Raw genomic sequence first — 19,140 nt, forward strand, 5'->3', positions numbered from 1 at the left:
CTCAGCGAAATTATTAGTCACAAATGGGTAAACACTTGAACCCTTTCTTGATTTGTAAATATTTTCCCTGCACACCTCTGGAAAAACATACCTTTTGACCTATTGATAAGCAACATCCTCAATATTGCCAAATACAAGTCAAACCAGGGCTAGTAAAGACCAAACATTTCCTATTGTATAATACAATGTGTCACTTTGAAATACATTACTATAACAATAAGCATGCACTTACTCAATTGAGTCGTAGTTTTTAAATGCAAATTTGAAATGAGTAATTCATTGTATTAAAAAACCTCACTGTAAATATAAATACCGTATTACCATAAGCACAGAGAGCAGTACAACGTGTGCAAATATTTATCTTTAAATGCAGTATGCAAATATTTGAATGCATAAAAAAAAGGAAAGAATCTGAAGCTTAATTTTCACACTCTGAGAGTAACGGGGATTGTTTTCCGGGCAGTTTAGCTTTTCTCCCGCCTGAACAGGCTCGGCCAGGTGACATGGCAGTCTCTCATAACCAGCCTCTGCAGTTTGCCAGCGCTGCGGCTCTGCGCGTCACACTCCCAACAGGCTTTGCGATCCCACACAGCAGGTGCACAGAGCAGCAGCAGGAGCAGGGTGCACAAACACACCTGACTTACAGTTTGAACCAGTTTAGAATAGTCCTCAGTATTGTTTTGGGGTTAAATATGACACATAAAGAACGCCAAATACAAATGTAAAGTATGTTAAAATGCAACTTACCTCAATGTGATGTGAACGTGAGAATCATCCGTCGGGATAAAAGCTTATTTTAAGTAGGACCCCTTGTATTATCTATTACATCCAGCTTTCTGTTCTTTTTCCTCTTCTTCATAGTCTCTTCCTCTGTCCTCATCAGAACTTTTCCATTTTTTTCCAAATAATCCCTCCGAAGACGCCTTTGTTTTTATTCACCTTTGTTTTTAAATACATTTTTTTGAAACATTTTTCTCTCTTATAATTAATTTTTAAAGATTTTAAAATCCAAACCCGACTCCAAACAACCTTTTCTGTGCTTCCAAGCACCATTTGGGGCATAGTGTGTGTGTGTGTGTGTGTGTGTGTGTGTGTGTGTGTGTGTGTGTGTGAATCCTTGACAGCAGAACCGCAGGTTGATCACTAGCCCTGTTAGGTAGCATTGACATTTCCACCCCAGAGCTGGCACAAGGGAGTTATTGATAAGCATTAAGCATCCATGCACATGGCCAATAAAGAGCAGGTGAGCCAAGAAAGGCTTGGGGAGTGGAATGATGTGTGTATGTGTGTCTGTGTGTGTGAAATGACTGAATGTGTTGTATTGGTCTGCAATCTCTGTGACATTTAAATACAGTTTGAGCTTCAGTGGTCAAGATGGCTTGGCGATGTGCATTTAATTGTGATAAATAAGGTCAGGAACTTGGGTGTAAAAGACTACACACACGAGGGGATAAAGAATTGTGTAGATGCGGAAGGTGTGGAGGGTCAAAAATGTATATATATAAATACACACACACACATAAATATATATAGTTATACAGTGCAGAGATAGATAGAAAGTCTTTATGTTTATCATGTTATTAATTCCCTTAACCCATTAGAGGATGGATTAGTGAAGCAACTATGTTAGAAAAGATGGGGAATGAAATAAGACACTGCTTATGAGCAAGTGTTCACTGAATTAATCATGTTGGCTTCTTAATCCATCTGGAAACCATATTTTATGGTAGTTCTCATTTTGTTGCCTCTCATTTTAATATGTTCCTGAGTGTTGTCAGGTGGTGTGTCAGTTCAAAACCTCTTTATCACATCATTTATTTGGGAAAATATACTGTAGCTATTTTGCCTTGACTGATGATCCTCGAAGTACGGACAATATTCTGCAGAAAATGATACTTGTAAACCTGAAAGGATTCACACTGTGTGCGGAATAGGGCACTACCGCAATGTTTTGGGGTTTGAAATTTGGTGAGTAATGTTAGCTGACACAGTAAACAATCTCACCGTTCCCACCTTTAACATCATATTTATTGTTATTTAGTTACTCAATAAAACATATACAGATATATACAATATGCAGGAAAACAGATGACTGCACTTTACTTATTATTTTAAAAAAGTAAACAAAAGAAAAACAAAAATCAGTTCATTGCCGTCACAGTCCTCCATCTACTGTTTCAGAAATTCAAATTCAACAGAAGCTTTATTTAAAGATTACAAGATTGCCTAACACACAGCAATTTTTCTCTTATTATACATGTGCAATACCAATAGTCTTTTTTTCAATTCCCTTATTAAACAATCTGCTGACCTCCATTTCAGTTCCCATTGGCTGAATTGTATACAAGTCATTGAGCTCATGCATTTAATGGTAGGATTGATGGAGAAGAGAGATATTCCTGCCCATATAGAAAAGAAAGATAAAAGAATAATTCGGCTTAAATGATTTTTAACAGCAGTAAATTATATACGTAGGAGTGTTTCCCCTCTTTGACAAACAGGGCAAAGTGATGGTTTCATAATAAAAAAAAAAAAAAGGTTTAAGTACATTCATGCATATTATTGACACCTTTTGCCATCCTTACTGTGGATCTGCTTCTGCGTTTAGGCAACTGACGAGCCAATCGGCTCATTTAAAAGTAAAGGGTGGGTGGAGGTACAATTTATGACAAATTTAGAGTGAAATTTTGGGCAACAGACAGTTAAGTTCCTTTTACTGGTAAGATAATATATACAATAGCACTTGAAGTTTAACTAAGTTTAACTAAGGTGGAAGCAAACAGGCCATAATGAGCAATAAAATCATAAGACTTGAGTCACATTGCAAGTCTCAACTTTAATATACAATCACAGCCAGTGGCAGCTGAATATCTCTGCTTCTTCTGCTTTTCCTATCTCATCATTTGACATTTCTTTATTTTTCTTCAAAAGAAAAGAAAAGAAAAAAATATATATATAGATAGATTTGAGGTTTTCCAGATGCGGGCCTTGTTGAGTGGAGCCCGCACAGTATTGTCCAGCAGTGTGTGAGTGTCCTCAAAAGTGACTGCATGTCACAGAAAAACATAGTTGTTTGTGAGTGTGTGTGTGTCTGTGTGTGTATGTGTGTGTGTGTGTGTGTGTGTGTGTGTGTGTGTGTGTGCGCGCGCGCGCGCGGGCGTGTACATGTGCATGTGAGAGAGAGAGTGTGTGTGTGTGTTTTTGTGAGTGATAGAGAGAAAAGACAAAGAGAGAGGGAAAGAGAGATAGAGAGAGAGGCAGAGAGAGTTAATGTTTGCATTTATGATAATAAATGTCTTTCTCTCCCTGAACAGGCAAGAGGTGTTTGCAGTTGCCTCACCAACACGTTATCATCGTCATCGTTCTTTATCATCAACATTATTTTGTCACTGAAATTTTCCTTCTTATTCATGTCTCCCTCCTGGGCCAGATTTTTGTTCAAGTGAGTGCCGCCACAAATGTCCCAAAACGGTTGGAAATATCGGAGTGGAGGGAGCGCCAAGAGGACACTGGCCCCCCTCGACCCTTAGTGTCACCCAGCTCATCTGTGCAGTGGACGGACAGGCACTGCAGGTGGTTCCCTCCACTGTTCCCACCTACTCCAGCTCCAGGGGTTCCGGCTCCAGCTTTGCTCTGGGACAGCTCAGATTCTGCAAATGAGCAAAGAGAAGGAAAAAAATTAATTAAGACATTACAAAAAATATAAAGCAACATCCAGCACTTGGCAGTTGAAATCGGTAAATACACGCTTTTAATTAAACCAGTGTCATTTTCACTTCCCACATGAAATCTGCACTGTGAAATGAATTCATCTATTCAACCTCCCATTAGCCCAGCGCCGCCAGACCAAAACGCCAGGACGGAGCTGGTCTGGTATCCATCAGTTCAGTTCAGATTTCAAGGGGGAGTGAGACAAGGCCAGAGAACAAATCTCCCCTGAACACTAGTTGGACCTACAACCGGTCAGAGCCATGTAAAGTAAAACAAGATACTGGATAATGCTTGGCGTCTCCCAAGTCACGGCAGAAATATACTGCTCAAAAAAAATAAAGGGAACACTTGAACAACACAATGTAACTCCAAGTCAATCACACTTCAAACTGAAATCAAACTGTCCACTTGGGAAGCAACACGGATTCATTTTGACTTGTTTTAAGGACATTATATCAATGTTGGATCAGTCTGTATTGTGTTTTTCCACTTTAATTTTGAGTGTGACTCCAAATCCAGACCTCCATGGGTTCAGACATTTGATTTTCATTGATAATTTTTGTGTGATTTTGTTGTCCGCACATTCAAGTATGTAAAAAAACAAAGTATTTAATGAGAATATTTCAATGACACAGATCTAGAATGTTGTACTTTAGTGTTCACTCTATTTTTTTGAGCAGTGTACATAACCATCTTTCTACCAATTAAAAGCTTTAATTATGGTTTTTATTTATCTTTGAAAGTAAATGTGCTATCTCATATTTACAAGTACCTCAATTTCATAAGGGATTCCCATTCTCTAGTATACAGAATATTAACCAGATTTTCAATCAAACCCTCCCCAGTAGGAGAAAAGTGGTTTGCAGTTTGGTCAGGTTTGATGAAGCCAGAGATCAGAATGAAGAGGAGGCGATCCAGAGCTCTGAGAAGTGATATGAAACTTAATATATGCAGATATGACAGATATGTCTATTCACCTGTCGAAGAAAAAGGGCGTCGGGGAAGCCTTCCCATCCTCAAAAAGATACACAAATGTGAAAACACACAGAGGTGCACTTACTCATCTGTTCCCAGTCAGGCGTGCAAATGTGCAATGCTCTTGCTTGACCCCCGAACAGAGGGTCAGAGTGCACCGACAAAACTGGCCTTTAACCCTGCTTGACCCAATTTACTGGTATAATGACCATGCCGTGATATCCACCCAGTGTCACCATGATGCGGTGTCACATATTAAACAGTTGCACCAAACTACCATAATAATCTACAAGCAGCGTAATTATACAAAATATAAAAAAACTCTGACATGCGAAACTGTTATCTGACTGCCAAGATGCATACTTCATATCGAGGGAATAATTACTTTTCTCATGAAATAAAACACTTTTCAATTAGAAAATGCACAGAATCACAATCACATCTCATGTGCCATAGTGCTGTAGAACGCAACACACTAAAGCAGTATAAGGACTAAGATTAAGCAATTTAGAAAAAAAGAAATACAGCAAGATGGAGAGATGCATAACAACTAGGAATGAAGAATTGAGTGGCGATGATGATGACACTGGTGTTGCATAGTGCGCTTTGGGTTTTGCCTCCAAGCAAGCCCAGAGCAAAGAGGAAATGTGTGTGTGAAGGTATTAGGGATGCTTTACTAACATCAGTCCGATTACTCTACCATTCATTTTTTTTTCCCAAACAACATGGCTCTCCCTCGCTCCTGGAGAACGGTTAAAATAGATCAGTGTTTTCCACAAAGACAGAAACGCTTTAAGGTGCAAGGACAACTTGGTGTTGGCATGTAGAGACAGGCAGAAAACAGCTTTGACATGCTGAGTTACATGTGTCAGAAAAGGGAGAGGCTGTGATAGACGACAGTCTGGGCACACACACACTGCCGATCACAACACACCAGTCAGTCGGCTGTTCACCTAACAGAGAGAGGTGGCACATGAGCTATTTGATAATCCATATATCACCCCCCCCCCAGCCTTTTCTCCATTAATTCAATATTTTTGTCATCTTTCTAAATGTCCCCTCTCATCTTTTGCATCGCAGAGTATCATTTATACAGTGACGAAAAAATAAAAAAAACATTTAAGAAAGGGCCAGGGAGGCTAACCTAGGCTGGGCCAGGCAGCTAGGACAACCTGGTGAGACAGGCAGACATGCAGCCAGTGAGGCAAGCTTGCCCCCCAGCCTGTCTGGACTGAGACCACTGAAATGGAAAAGTGGGGGATTTGGTAAAAGGTCAGACAGCCAAGCCTCCTGTTGTTTCCTTTTGCGTTTGTCTCTGCCTGCCAGTTTCTGTGCATTTCTCTCCCTCTATCTCTCAAGGTGAAAGACATAGTGTAGGTGGGGGGTAAGAGTGTAGGGGGTCTGAGCGAAATAAGGATTTAAAGCAGTGTTGGTGGTGGCGGTGACAAGATCTAACATTCGCCAGAGGGTCCGGTTATACACCTCAGCATGGCAGATCCCAGCCCCCTGCCAGTATCATCCCCCTCAACCCACTCACACTCCCTCAGCCTAGCTCTGTGCCCTCCAGCGCCCGCCAGCAGCTCATGCTAGCTGGGCACAGCAGGGTCTGCACCGGCCTGAATAGGCAGCCAAGCGTTCCCCTGGCTCACTGCTGACACACAGCAAACTGACAACATGTGCAGCCAAAAACACACAACACGCCAACCACTACTGCTGCCATATCCACACCAGCTACTCAGCTGCTGAGGCTCCATACGCACAGACACACACACACACACACGCACGCACACACATACACAAACATCAGACACACACACACACACACACGCCTGCATACATATGGACATGCATATACACCCAAACGATCACGGCGAGAAGCACTAGCCTTCTCCATGAGGACGTGAAAGGAAAAATTCAGGCAGGAAAAAATGCATGGGGCTTAGTCTAAAAAACAACAAACTCTCAATTCAACAATTCTAGGTTATATGTTTATAAGCTCACTTAAAACATTTTAAAAAGGTGGTGAGAAGAAATTACATTATAAGGTTGATCGTTGCTTTTATGAGCTCTTAAAGACCTGTGATCCCACCGAAGGGGCTGAATGCCATAGGATATAATACACATTTCAATTAACAGCAAACAAAGTCCACCACTTGTAAAATACGTCAAACCCCTGACCACGGTGGCATTAAAATATTACCCAGTCTTAAAAAGCAGATAAAAGGGATTCAAGGGTGTGATTTTTATGGAAATTGCAAAACCCTACATGTTAACTGAAAGCATTATCCATGGCAGCATGTTAGCTCAAAAGTGGAAACGGCAGTGTGAAATTCTACATCACACAAGTCTAAATCCCAAATCACCATGACATTTAACAAGCAGGGAAATATTTTTTCAATGTGTTCTATCTTGTTATGGCTTTTCACCGACTAACACAAGATTCACATTCACAGTAATATCTCAATAATAGCCTGTTCATCTGAGGGAAACAACTGCTTAGCATCAACAAGCAATAGTGAAAATACCCAATAAAAAGAGAGCAGTAGCAGCACATGCAGCTGTGCTGAGACACAAGCACCTAAATAACCTTAACCACATTACAGACAGAAAAGATTACCACAGTGAGGTGTAAATACTCAATTGTGTATGATGCACTTGTTTCACTATATCTTGTAATGTGGTAAGATGTGATGATGATTATATATGTCTCACATGCTCTTTCTCTCTCTTTCTTTCTCACATACACACACAATCACACATACTTTGTTACACTAACACAGCACAGGGATTTCTGAACAAAATACAGACGCGTTTAGGTCGACGAGAGGGGCTTCGAAATTGCGTGAAGGCGGGGAGCGCAATGCATGGCTCTGCCTGTCCGGATGACACAGATGTGTCCTGGAGCTTACGGTCTGACATGAGTTTGCATGTCATACCACACACACTCAACACATTCAAAGCAACGCATGCTGCTTGGAGACCGTATTCAAGCCCTTTAGCAATCTGTGTAACAGTATTTATTCAATTGATACTAAAAATCGCAGATACGTTTTAGAGTAGCGTAGGTGTGTGTTCAATGAAAGATGAAATTAAATGCATTTTTTGACAAATACAAAGGGTTTTTATTGAAGCTCCTTTTTTTTTTTTTTTTGAAGCGGGTTTCACAAAGCCATCACATTGATTTCCCAGGCCCCAAAATCTCAAGCGTCAGGCCTCTGCCCTTTCTATTCCAAAGTCTACTTCCATGAAGACACTTCACCTTTAACCTCAAGCTCCCCAGGGCACGACCCTTTCGTCTCTGAACACTGACCAGCCCAATCAGAATGCTCCGCTGCCTGACAAAACCACCCAAAGGCCTTCTCTCCTATGACAGTGGTGACATCAGGTCAGATTCCTTCAGCGTAACAACTCGGACTACGATCTTATGTGAGGATTCTGTCTTTGTCAGCACAAAACATCCGTCACAATCTGCAAAGAAAAGTCTGATTGAAAAAAAAAAATGGAGGGGGTGATTCAATGTGTGATTTCAACCAGGAAGGCTTTAAAATATAATATCTTTGCATTAATGTCTTATCACATTCCCAGAAATGTCAGATTATGCAAAGGAAAAAAAAAAAAAAAGACCAAGCGTCAATTGACAGAAAATGAATATTATTACAAAATACAGGTATATTTTGGAAAGTCTGAATGGTGTGTCCTGTGCCCTTGGGTGAGTATGTGGGTATTTGAAACTCTCCTGCACCCCCCCGCCCCCAAACTCCACCCAACATTGCATACTGTGACCTTTCCCTCAGAACAGGGAGGATATCTTGGGGGGAATGGGGAGGGGGGGGGGGGGCATTTCTCAGGCCAGGGCACAGGGGTTATTTTGGTTTGAATTTCCTCTCTGTCCCCTGGCCTGCAACATAAAGGAAGAAAAAAGGGGAAAAAAAAAAAAAAAACTTGCCCAGGCAGGCATCGCCCTCAGCGTTTGTTACCTTCTCTCCAGTAACACACCCATCCCCCACCCGCCCCGCATTCACACCCCTCAGGTCTCTATGAGTGCTTGAGAAACCCGACACAAATCAGAACACGGGAAGTGATTTAGCGTCTCCTTCATAACTCACAGCCATGTCGAGGATCTGTCCGGTGTGTCATCCATGTTCATGACAGATTCATCTACTCCGGCCTCCTGTCTCTATTTTGTTTTCAAACCTTGTTTTCACCGCTCAGGAAGTGATCCGCCACAGATGAAACAACCGATGAGATGACAATTTTATAAGTTCTGCTAATGTCATGATCAAATGCATTTTATCCAATGTCAAAGAGGTGTTGTTGGTAACATACTAGAAATACACATATTTAAACAGTTGGACAAGAGTGTAAAAGCAAAGTCCAAACAACTCACCCATTCCATTACTTTCTCTTTCACTTCATCAGGCCTTACTACTTCTCTCCAAGCAAGAACAGCTCCGGTGTCATAACCTATTTGTCAATTCCTCAATACAAATTAAAGGCGCCTGACAACTACCTGTATTGCAAATAGCATAACCTGCTGTTGGCAGTATGACAACATCTACACCACTAGGGAGCTGAAAAGCACCTCTTAAGAGCTGCAGCATATAAACACATGACACTTAGGAGGACCTTAGAATCAATATGGCAAATATATTCAGCACCGCGTGCATCTACTTTACTTTTGGAACTGCATTATTTTGTACATCTCCAAGATAAATGTACCTTTCCATATCCTGTTCTGTCCAAGGAGAATATTTACCGCATGCTGAGACAAGTTTTATTTTATTCCCACACCCGCCCTCATGGGAGAACAAAATGTCGGATGAGCTGCTATTTTGAAGAGTTGAAAAATCCTCAAACCTCTAGTCATCTTTTCTCTCGCCATCAGTCACAAGGATGTTTCTTTAATCGCCGGCTTCCTTTGTCACTAAAGCTCAATATCTTGTGAGGCATGGGACACAAAACACACATGAACTATGTAAACAAACACCCACACACGCACACACACACATACACACACACACACACACGAGCATTTAAATTCTCAGCACTTAAAATTCAGGGTGGGTGTGTTTTCAGTGCGATGGCATTTACAAGTCAAGTAAATAATACTCTTAAAAAATTTCCAGCACATAAGAATTAAGCGAGTGTGTTCCATCGAGTGAGACACCTGAGATCAAGGGTGAAGCTGTGATTCTGACACCAAGTCTAAATAAATCAAACTTTATGTCTACGGCTGACAAATCCACACTATCATGTTGCAGTGTCTACAAACCTGCTCTTCATCCTATACTCACTTGTATGCCAACACACACACACACACACACACACACACACACACACACACACACGCACACGCACGCACGCACGCACGCACGCACACACGCACACACGCACGAATGCATAGAAACAGCTGGAAACAAAACAGAGTGCAGACCTCTGCAAGAGCAAATGTAAAAACATGTTGTTTTTTTTTTTGCCAAGTTCATCTAATGGGCTCTTCCTCCACCTGTGCACCACCACACTTACACGTTCCAAGTTTCATAAAGATCTGCCTGGCAGTTTTTTTGTAATCCTGTCTACAGGCAGACAGACAAACCAACATATGCTTGTTAATATATGAGCGCTTCCATGGGATTTTTTTTTTTCTTTTGAAAAAGGGTTTTTGCTACATCAAGTGCAGTTTTACTCGTGCAGCGCTTCTAAAATATTTTCCCTTTAAATTTCGACCAAGTTTCATTCCATGTGGTCAGATTATATATTCCTGCAATAACCAAGTAACTCGCAGGAGTCACCCGGAGAAGAATACGACTTTTGGAAAGAATATAACCAAGTCTAATTGCTATTATTAGCAAAATGATTGTCATTGTTCTGCTACAAAAGTATGTAAGAGTGTCTGTGAATGTGTGCTGTTTTTTTTTGGAAAAAAAAAAAGAAGAAAGAAAAAGAAACTCAATATGAAATACCTTGTAATGACAGGTAAAGAACATAGACTGCCCCAAGCTGTTTTTTTCCACATGCAAGCATGTGCCAATCACTTTCTTCTTTTTTTAGAAAAAGGAAATAGAAATTACTGGTGTGATTTGTGGGGTTGTTATCGTGCTGAAATGTCAAAGGCAGGTAGTCTCGCAGGATTGTTCTCTATGGTGGAATATCAATACAGCTCTTTCTGTGGATTAAAGTGCTTTCTAGTAGGCATTGTAAGATGCAAGTTCCCTCTTTTCAAACCTGTCAAAGCTGGACTCACGTGGATTTGATCATTATCAGAGCTGTTTAAGGACTTAGAGTAGAGTGAAACTACGGTACAAGGTCAACTGTGAAGTTTTTTAACTGTGGCGAGGGGGAGAGAAAAAGGGGAGGGTGACAAAAACTGTAAAAGTAAAAATAAAAATAACTGAATCACTTCCTATGCTTGGTGGTTGCCGGTTATCAAGACCATGCACGAGTTCTTAAAAAAACGGTCAGAAGAGGACGGAAGGGGATGAGTGTTTGAGACTTCTTTAGGAAAAAGGAGGGGAATGATGTTAACTGACACTGTACAAGGGAGAGTTCCCTTAGTGCACGTAGGCTCTTTGCGTTCTTGGAAGCGCGAGACAAGGTATATGGCAGCGTCACTTCCAGTAGCAAGTCCAACTGTGCCTTTGTGTGAAATGTGAGCTACATGCTGTCACAAAATGAAGAGTCCAAATAGGAGTTCTGAAATGGGTAATTACCGAAGCAAGTGTCCTCCCAAACAGGCACATGGTGAGAATGTAAACCACACTTTGACATACATTCAGCCTTCTTTCGCCTTTTTTTTTCGTGCATATAGAAATTCCGATGAGTAAGGATATATTTCTACACTGAATTCATCAAATCTGACGTGTTGCCCCGTCTCTGTGGCTAATAGCACTAAACGGCTGGAACGCAAACACACCTGGCAAAACAATTACCAGGAGTCTGTCTTGAGTTTCAAACAACTTCAAATTGAGCAGATTTGGTGAAGCAGTCTTTAAAAAAGGCTGATAGAAACGCTCATTATGTGTAACCTAACTGACCCTTAGCTTTTCTACATTCCCTGGCGTGAAAGTCTTATAAGGTAAAAAAATAAAAAATAAAAAAATAAAAAAAATCCACCGTCACAACATAATCCTCCACTTTTAAGTTTTCAAGCAAAGAGAGTTGCCACCAACGCACTGCCATGTACACTCTTTAATAAAGAACAAAAAATACACTGCCAGCCAACACAGTGTCAACTTTATCTGAGTTCTCAGCATTATTCCGGGCACATCCCCAAACAAATAATCCCACTCTAACTAATCTCAAATGTTAAACATGTCCAGGCTGAAATTCATAAATTGTCCAAAAATGTGAATACGAAAAAGAGGAGCACATCCAAAACATACATTTTTCTCCGTGCATGAAATTTCATATTATTCATCCACATGGAAGTGGCCAACATACAGTATTCAGGCGGGGTGTTAATAATTGCTGAGCCTAAAAACTAAAGAGAATGAAAAGGTCAAGAGTAAAAATAATAATTGGCGAGCAGCGTGAACAAGGACACGTTTCATCTGAGAGAAATAAATGCTGCGCATAAAAAAAAAAAACATTTTCTGGTGATTATTAAGGGGGGGAAAATCCATTGCCTACAAATTACATCCAATGTTCATTCAACAGGTTATGGTACCAAATGCCGGTCACCAAAAAAATTGTTTCCCTCAGACAGTAAATCAGATATTGTGCATAGATGAGTAGCATTTTTACATCGTCTTTTCGTTGTAATGTCCTGAACAAATATCTTGTTTTAAATCAGTTTCGCTGACAGTCTCTACCCACTGACTTTCTCACAAGACTGACGACTTGAGACTCAACAAACTGGTTTAGGTGGATATTTTGCAGTGTGAAAAAGCCTGTGGGACGTTGGTTCTTATGGAACTACACCGTGGGCTATGACTTATTTTAAATTATTATGTTATTTTGCTCCCCTCTGTGTAGCCCAAGCATCAGATTCAATCTTAAACCCCCCACCACCACCACCTCCCCTCTCAAACACACCTCCACCATTTTTTCATCTTTGCTGTCTGAAGCACTCAAATGAAAAACTGTCAGGAGCCGTGATTTGTGCTAACTAGCTATCGATCGCTCCATGTCTCATGTCCATGTAGGGGAGGAGAAGGGAGGGGAGGAGAAGAGGAAAGGAAAGGAAAGGAAAGGAGAACTATTCTGCTCTTAAAGAAAACTACTGAATGATGTACTTGTGCAGCAGAGTGTTTGCAGCACACTATATGTGTGAGTGTGTGTGTGTGTGTGTGTGTGTGTGTGTGTGTGTTCTTTCAGGCTTTCCTATCAAAAGCATTTCCATTTGTTTCAAATAAAATATTGCCATATTGCAATATCATTCCAAATTCCATTAGATGTACTTTTACACCCGGTGGGTGAACTCATTAATACACTCACAAATCAGCAGAGCTCAGTTAACCTCTCATACATGACTGATAATGGCAGTAAATCACTAAAATAAACACACAACTTTTGAGATATTTTCTTTAAAATACCTGAGAACCGGTTGATCGGTAACAGGGAAAGAAATGACCGCATTAGATTTGATGATATAAAATAATTCCCCTTTTTCAAAAAAATGGATTTTAATCAAGTATGGTGACATGCTTGTATGTCCGGGTTACTGGTTGGCGTCAGTGGTTTGGATGTGACCGGATCTTGCGCTCAGATAAACAATGCGCCCGGAGACGCGACTCCCGCACGCCGTGCGCGCTCCCGCCTCTCCCAACCCGCGCCGTTCAGAACAAAGAGGCGGCTGGAAGACGCGGCGCACGGAACCCAAATAGAAATGTATATTTGAGCACGCCGTTTGAAATGAGAAGCCTGACAAGGAGGCTCACTCGAGATCAGCTTTTGGCTTGTTGTTGTTCTTTTTTTCCTCGGCGTCGCGACGTCACTCTTTCTTATTTCTTTGTTTAAGAAACACACACGCACGCAAAGTGCACTCCTTTTTTAGTAAAAATACTCCTGCTCCAAGTGCACAAAATATCTGAACAACTTGTATTCGCTCGTTTAGGATATTTCAAATCCATAAATGATCAACTTTAGAAAATAGACATTTTTATTGATATTAGTATTAGTATTAGTATTGGTATCTGCAATTTGATGGATGGTAATTTCTAACAGTACTCCGCCCAGTTGCGAAGCTTAACTTTCTCCTATCTTTAAAAACTAAAAATATTTTCGGCTTTTATTCCCGAATCTTGCAATGTCGCGAGTATTTGCAAATGTGATGATGCCTCTAATTCGATTCAATTCGGTTAATTAAAAATGTATATATTGTGTAATAGATAAATGTAATTATGTTACTTAAAAATAGAGGCGGTTATTTAAATACGACTCCCTACATTGTTACCAACGGACTGTCAAAATACAAACCGATCTGCATTAATTTCGACAAACATTTTAATCTTGGAAATCCCGTTTAGCCCATTTAGAAGCACTAGTCCATTTCCACAAGGTCTTTTGTTATCCCGTGGTAATAACAAAAACAAACAAGTAACGAGGCGAGGGGAAACCCCGCTGCGTAAACGCGCAGCCTTAAACAGCTATTAATCTTCCCTGTGTAGTTGTTCACCCTGAAAACCGAGATAAAGAACCGCAGGAAATATTTACTTTTCTCGAGGTTTTCTTTTGAAATGCTTCCACAGCGAACTAGAAAAACACACCGTGCAAAAGGTAAAGTGCTTTCAGTCGGACGCTTTAACGCGGGGCGACGACAGTATTTCCACACGTGATTCAACACGGGACTTATTTTATCTAAGAAACCCGGTGTGTATTTCTCCTTTTTCCTTCTGTTTTGTCCAGGCTTAAATTAAAAACATCCTCCGAAACTCAAAAGATCCACAGGATGCTTTTCTTCTGCCCGCAACATATGGAAACAGGGTTCTAAGATCAGCGCTCCCAGAACACTCCACTTATTTTAATGCCTTATTTCACTGCTTTTCGCGTAAAATGAGCCTCCCCCCACACATATATGTATATATATTCAAATAATTTAAAGAGGGATAATATACTGTACTTCTTTCACCAGCAACTGAATGAAATCTGTTTGAATGTGTGTGTGAGTGTGTGTGTGTGTGTGTGTGTGAGTGTGTGTGTGTCACCCACTGAGGAAAATCTAAAATTTGAAAAAGGAAAAAAACGAAAAGACAAAAAAAAAAAAAAAAAAAAAAAAAAAAATCAGCTGTTTCACTCACCTTCCTTGCTGTTGTTTTGGCTCTTGCTTTTTTCCCAGGGTCCCATGGCCTTGTCATCCTCTGACCCATCCATCATGGCCTTGTCACTGGGCACGTACCAGGTGGCGTGCTGCTCTGCCATGAGGGTGTCAAGGTCAATAGTGCCCATTGAGCCCTTCCCTGCATCAGGACTGCAGCTCGCCAGCTCATTGTCTCCGTTCTGCGAGGGACAGTCACCGTTCTTTTTGCCATTCTTCATGGCCAGAGGCTGGTCCTCGGAGATGCTGAACTGTTGCCTCTGCAGCTGTATCTGGGCCTGCAGGATCTCGAGGGGATGGATTTCTTCCTGGCCAGAGGTGCTGGATGGGGTTCGTACCTGTTCCACCCCGGGAGTCCCCGGATGGCTCACACCGCTGGCCCCGGTTCCCCCGCCGGCACCGAGTCCGTAGTTGTCAGGCGTCGAGGTAGTATGATTATTAATGCCCATGCCGAGGGGCTTCTGTCCATTCATCAACCCATGGTCGCTTCTTTGCATTTTTGGTGAGCCGGTAACCATGGGGCTGCGGCTTGACTTGGCGGCCGAGGAACCTCCAGCGTCTGAACTGGAAGACACCTCGTCTTCGTTGACGTAGTGGGTGCTGACATCATCGGGAAAGTCCACTCGCGGTGAGCTGCTGTCAGACTTTGTGACACTTTGAATGCCGCTGTCTAGAGATGACATCAGGTCAGCCTGATCGCCCAACATTAGGTCACCTCCTTTTCCCCAAGAGGGCGACTGAAGGTGTTTTTCGTGTGGTGTGCCCCCACCCCTCTCCCCGATGCCAGCCGAAGGGGTCTGCTGGCCTGGACTTACAACAGGGTTACCATTGTCGGAGGAAAAAAAAATGCCAGGGCTCACATGTCCGCTGTCTCTTTTTCTCCTCCCTCTCCCTCTCCCACTCCCTGTTGTTGCCTTCCCCTCACTGCATGGGGTAGCGTCCATGTTGTAATTTGGGGAGAGGGCACTGGCTTCCCCCTGCACCGTCTGACTTTGACTCGCAGGCTTAGAGTTGCTATTCCCAGTGCCAGGCATCTGGCTGTTCTGGGAAGTGTTGCTCTGAAAATATTCAGGACCAGCACTGCCAGTCCCATTAGATGTGCTGCTATTAATGTCCTGCTCCGTCTGACTCAGTTTTCGTTTCCCCTCGTTTTGGTTCTTCTTGTTGAACGTTACGTTGAGATTGGGGGCGCCTAGGCTGGCGATCATGTTCTGGCAGGCCGTAGAAAGGGCTGCCAGGCAGCTCTGGCCGAAGACGCTGTCTTTAGCGCTGGTTTTGCTAAAATTCCCAAGAGACAAAGCTCCAAGTTTGCTAACAGATGACCGCTGGCCCGGCGGAAATTCGGACTGAGTAGGGTAGCTCCCCGGTGAGGTGCTCACTCCCTGGGGAACATTGTGGGCCGGCCCCTGACGGTTGGCCCCTCCGTAGGGAAATGTCGGCTGAGCTCCCATTGGCGGCGCCGGGAAGTCGGCCGGCCGTCTCTCTGCCGGTGCGTTCGGATGCCCCGTCCCTCCTCCCGCTCCCGGAGACTGCATTTGTGAGAGGTTGCCCATGTTGCCACCAAACTGTGAGTGTATGCCGGGAGAGTGGAGCGCCTGTACATGCCCGTCTCCCGGTATTCTCATGGGCTCCTGCATGCCCATGCCAGGCCGGAACATCATGCCGGCCCCGTTCTGCTGGAGCCCCATGTCGTGGGGCCCTGATTCATTACCTGCTCCACCCATGCGCCGTGACATCATCTCCCCTGGTGGGTGGGTTCCTTGGAACCAGGAGTTCTCCTGAGTTACGTGAGGATTTTGTCCATCGATATTGGGCATTCTACCCCCGTTCTCCCTGTCGAAGTTAGACTGGGGCATGCTCCCGACCGGGCCCCCGTGACCCATCGGGCCGGGGGGCACATCGCCGTGGTGACCCAGCTGCTGCAAACTGGGCTGCCTCATCCTCTGCTGCTGGTTGCGAGAAGCCATCTGTTTGATCATCATGGCTGCGTTCTGGCGCTGCTGCATGGACTGCTGCTCTGGCCCGGTGTGCTGAAGGGGACCCGGCGGGAAACCTTCGCTCACGGGCGGGGTGAACTCACCGGGCAGTCCCGGGTAGGCAGAGGGAGAGAGGTGGCTGTCCATGCCGCCGCACCAGCCATCCCCGCCGTGTGCGTTGGGAAAGTCAAATCTGGGCCTTTTTGCCATGTTCATGTAAGGAGAGTCAAAGTGTTGCAGACGCTGGTTTGGGGGCTGTTGGGAGGGAAGAGGAGCTGGCTGTTGCATATTAAACATGGGGTCCCCATAGGGGTGCAAGCCCCTATTTTCCAGTCTGTGAATGGGATATTCAAACTGGTTGTGTTGGCCCGGCATCATGACCCCGCCGTCCAGAATGTTAGGGTTAGCGGAGCCAGGCTCGGCCTGAGGGGGTCGCGGGAGGCCAGGGGGGCACGAGTTCTGTCTGGCTATCAAGCCGGCCTGTTGTTGCTGCTGCTGCATGAGAGGATGCCTCGCGCCGACCCCCGGGTCCATTCCCACGGGCACCTTCCGGCCGTTTCCGAAACGCTCGAAGAACACTCCGTGTTGAGGCTGCTGGGGCTGCGGCTGGGGCTGGTGTCCTTTCGAGATGCCCTGCATGCCCGGTGTGCGTGGCATGCCGGGGTTCCCGGGGAAATTCCCGCTGGGACCTGGCCTTCCCGGACCAAAGTGGGGTAACTGAGAGTCTGACTCTGACGGGGAAAACACAGGTACATCGAAATGTCCAGACGGAGGCTCGCTGGGGAAGTTATATTCTAATCCCTCCACAGCTCCCTGGTTGGGCATCCGCCTAGGCTCCAGGCCATGAGAGTCGGAGGAAGATGAAGAGGAGGATGGTAGACCGTGGAAGGATGCCGCCCTGTTCGGTGACTGGTCCAGGGGTAGACAGGGGGCAGGGACAGCATGGCTGCTACTGGGGGGGCCATGATGTTGGAAATCGGGCATGTTACCGGGCCGCTGCTGCTGAGGAAAGCCGTCCCCCGCCTGTCCCTCGGCAAGAGGATCGAACCCTTCCCCAAATCCCTGCTGTGGTCCCATGGCATTGTTGTTGTAGCCCATTAGCCTGGCACCATGAAGGCATGATGACCCTGCTTCCGGGCCTCCGAAGTTCCCCCCGAAGTGAGGGTGATGTTGGTGGGGTTGAGGTTGATGGCTGTGAGGATGTCCTTGATGAGGTTGCTGGTTGTTAAAAAATCCATGCATGGGTCCTTGCTGCTGTTGCTGCTGCTGAAGTCCTCCGCTTGCGTGCATGTCCGAGTGGCCCCGTGCGTGAAAGCCTCCGTACTGCTCTCCGTTCATGTTCATGTTGAGGCCGAGCATTTGTGTGTCACTTAGAGGGCCCATGCCGGGTTCCACGGCTCCCGGCGGGCCCCCGGCATGAAAACCGGGGCTTTTATAATGAGAGCCCATGTTCAGTCTCGGTTGGTTTATGTTTCTCTCTGACTGGCCAGGGTTTCTGCTATTAATCTGAGAACCAAACTTCTCCAGCCCAAACATACTCCCCTGCAATTAATCCCACATGACGGCAAGTTAGCCAGACATCGGCACTCTCTCAGACAGTCCACAAAATGAAAAAATTAAAAAAAGGAGAGGAAAGGAAAAAAGTGAAAATGATCAAAATGATGTGCGCGGGTTAACTACTCATAGTTCGGTTTTAACGCACACTTAAAAAGTTCATCGTCCAGGGTGATTTCTTTCTTTTTTTTCAACTTCACCAAGGACGCGAAGAAAGAATATGTCCATTCGCGCACAGTGAACCGTGTGCCTGCTTTACTTTCTAACTACTGGTCGAACTACTTTATCTATTTTTGTTTACTCTGATCGGAAAAAAATATTACTTAAAACAAATTCGCGAAAAAAAAACAACTTTATTTAACCTGCCGTGGGAGAGGCCACCAATATCCCAAAGTTTCTTTGCGCGTATCCACGGGGTAAACATCGCAGGAAAACATCCCCTCTGACGAACGAAGAGAAGGAGAGAAAGCAGAGGGACTAAAGCGACAAAACAAGCGATGTGACGGCTTCTGTCACAAAGTTCATTATTCCAAACCGGCGTCAAATGCTCCAAAATGACTTGCTCGTAAAAGGTCCCATACTGGAGGGAAGAGTCCAGTCGTATTGTTAAAACTGTGGTTATTAAAAAAAAAAAAAAAATCTTCAGATGGAAAAAAAAAAAATGCCCAG

At 43.9% G+C, this 19,140-nt stretch overlaps 1 protein-coding gene across 1 annotated transcript; it reads right to left on the reverse strand.

Moving 5' to 3' along the window:
• Positions 1-2,010: 2,010 nt before the first annotated feature.
• mn1b (MN1 proto-oncogene, transcriptional regulator b) lies at positions 2,011-19,140 on the reverse strand. The gene is made up of 2 exons (XM_086174244.1): positions 14,925-19,140; positions 2,011-3,650 (listed from the first exon to the last, which is right to left on the reverse strand). The coding sequence occupies exons 1-2, from the start codon at positions 18,451-18,453 to the stop codon at positions 3,439-3,441; spliced, it is 3,741 nt and encodes a 1,246-aa protein (XP_086030370.1). The 5' UTR covers positions 18,454-19,140; the 3' UTR covers positions 2,011-3,438.

This window comes from Fistularia commersonii, chromosome 26 (assembly GCF_037954325.1).
Source record: "Fistularia commersonii isolate RoL2024-O1a breed Wild chromosome 26, RoL_Fcom_v1.0, whole genome shotgun sequence".
NCBI classification, from domain to species: domain Eukaryota; kingdom Metazoa; phylum Chordata; class Actinopteri; order Syngnathiformes; family Fistulariidae; genus Fistularia; species Fistularia commersonii.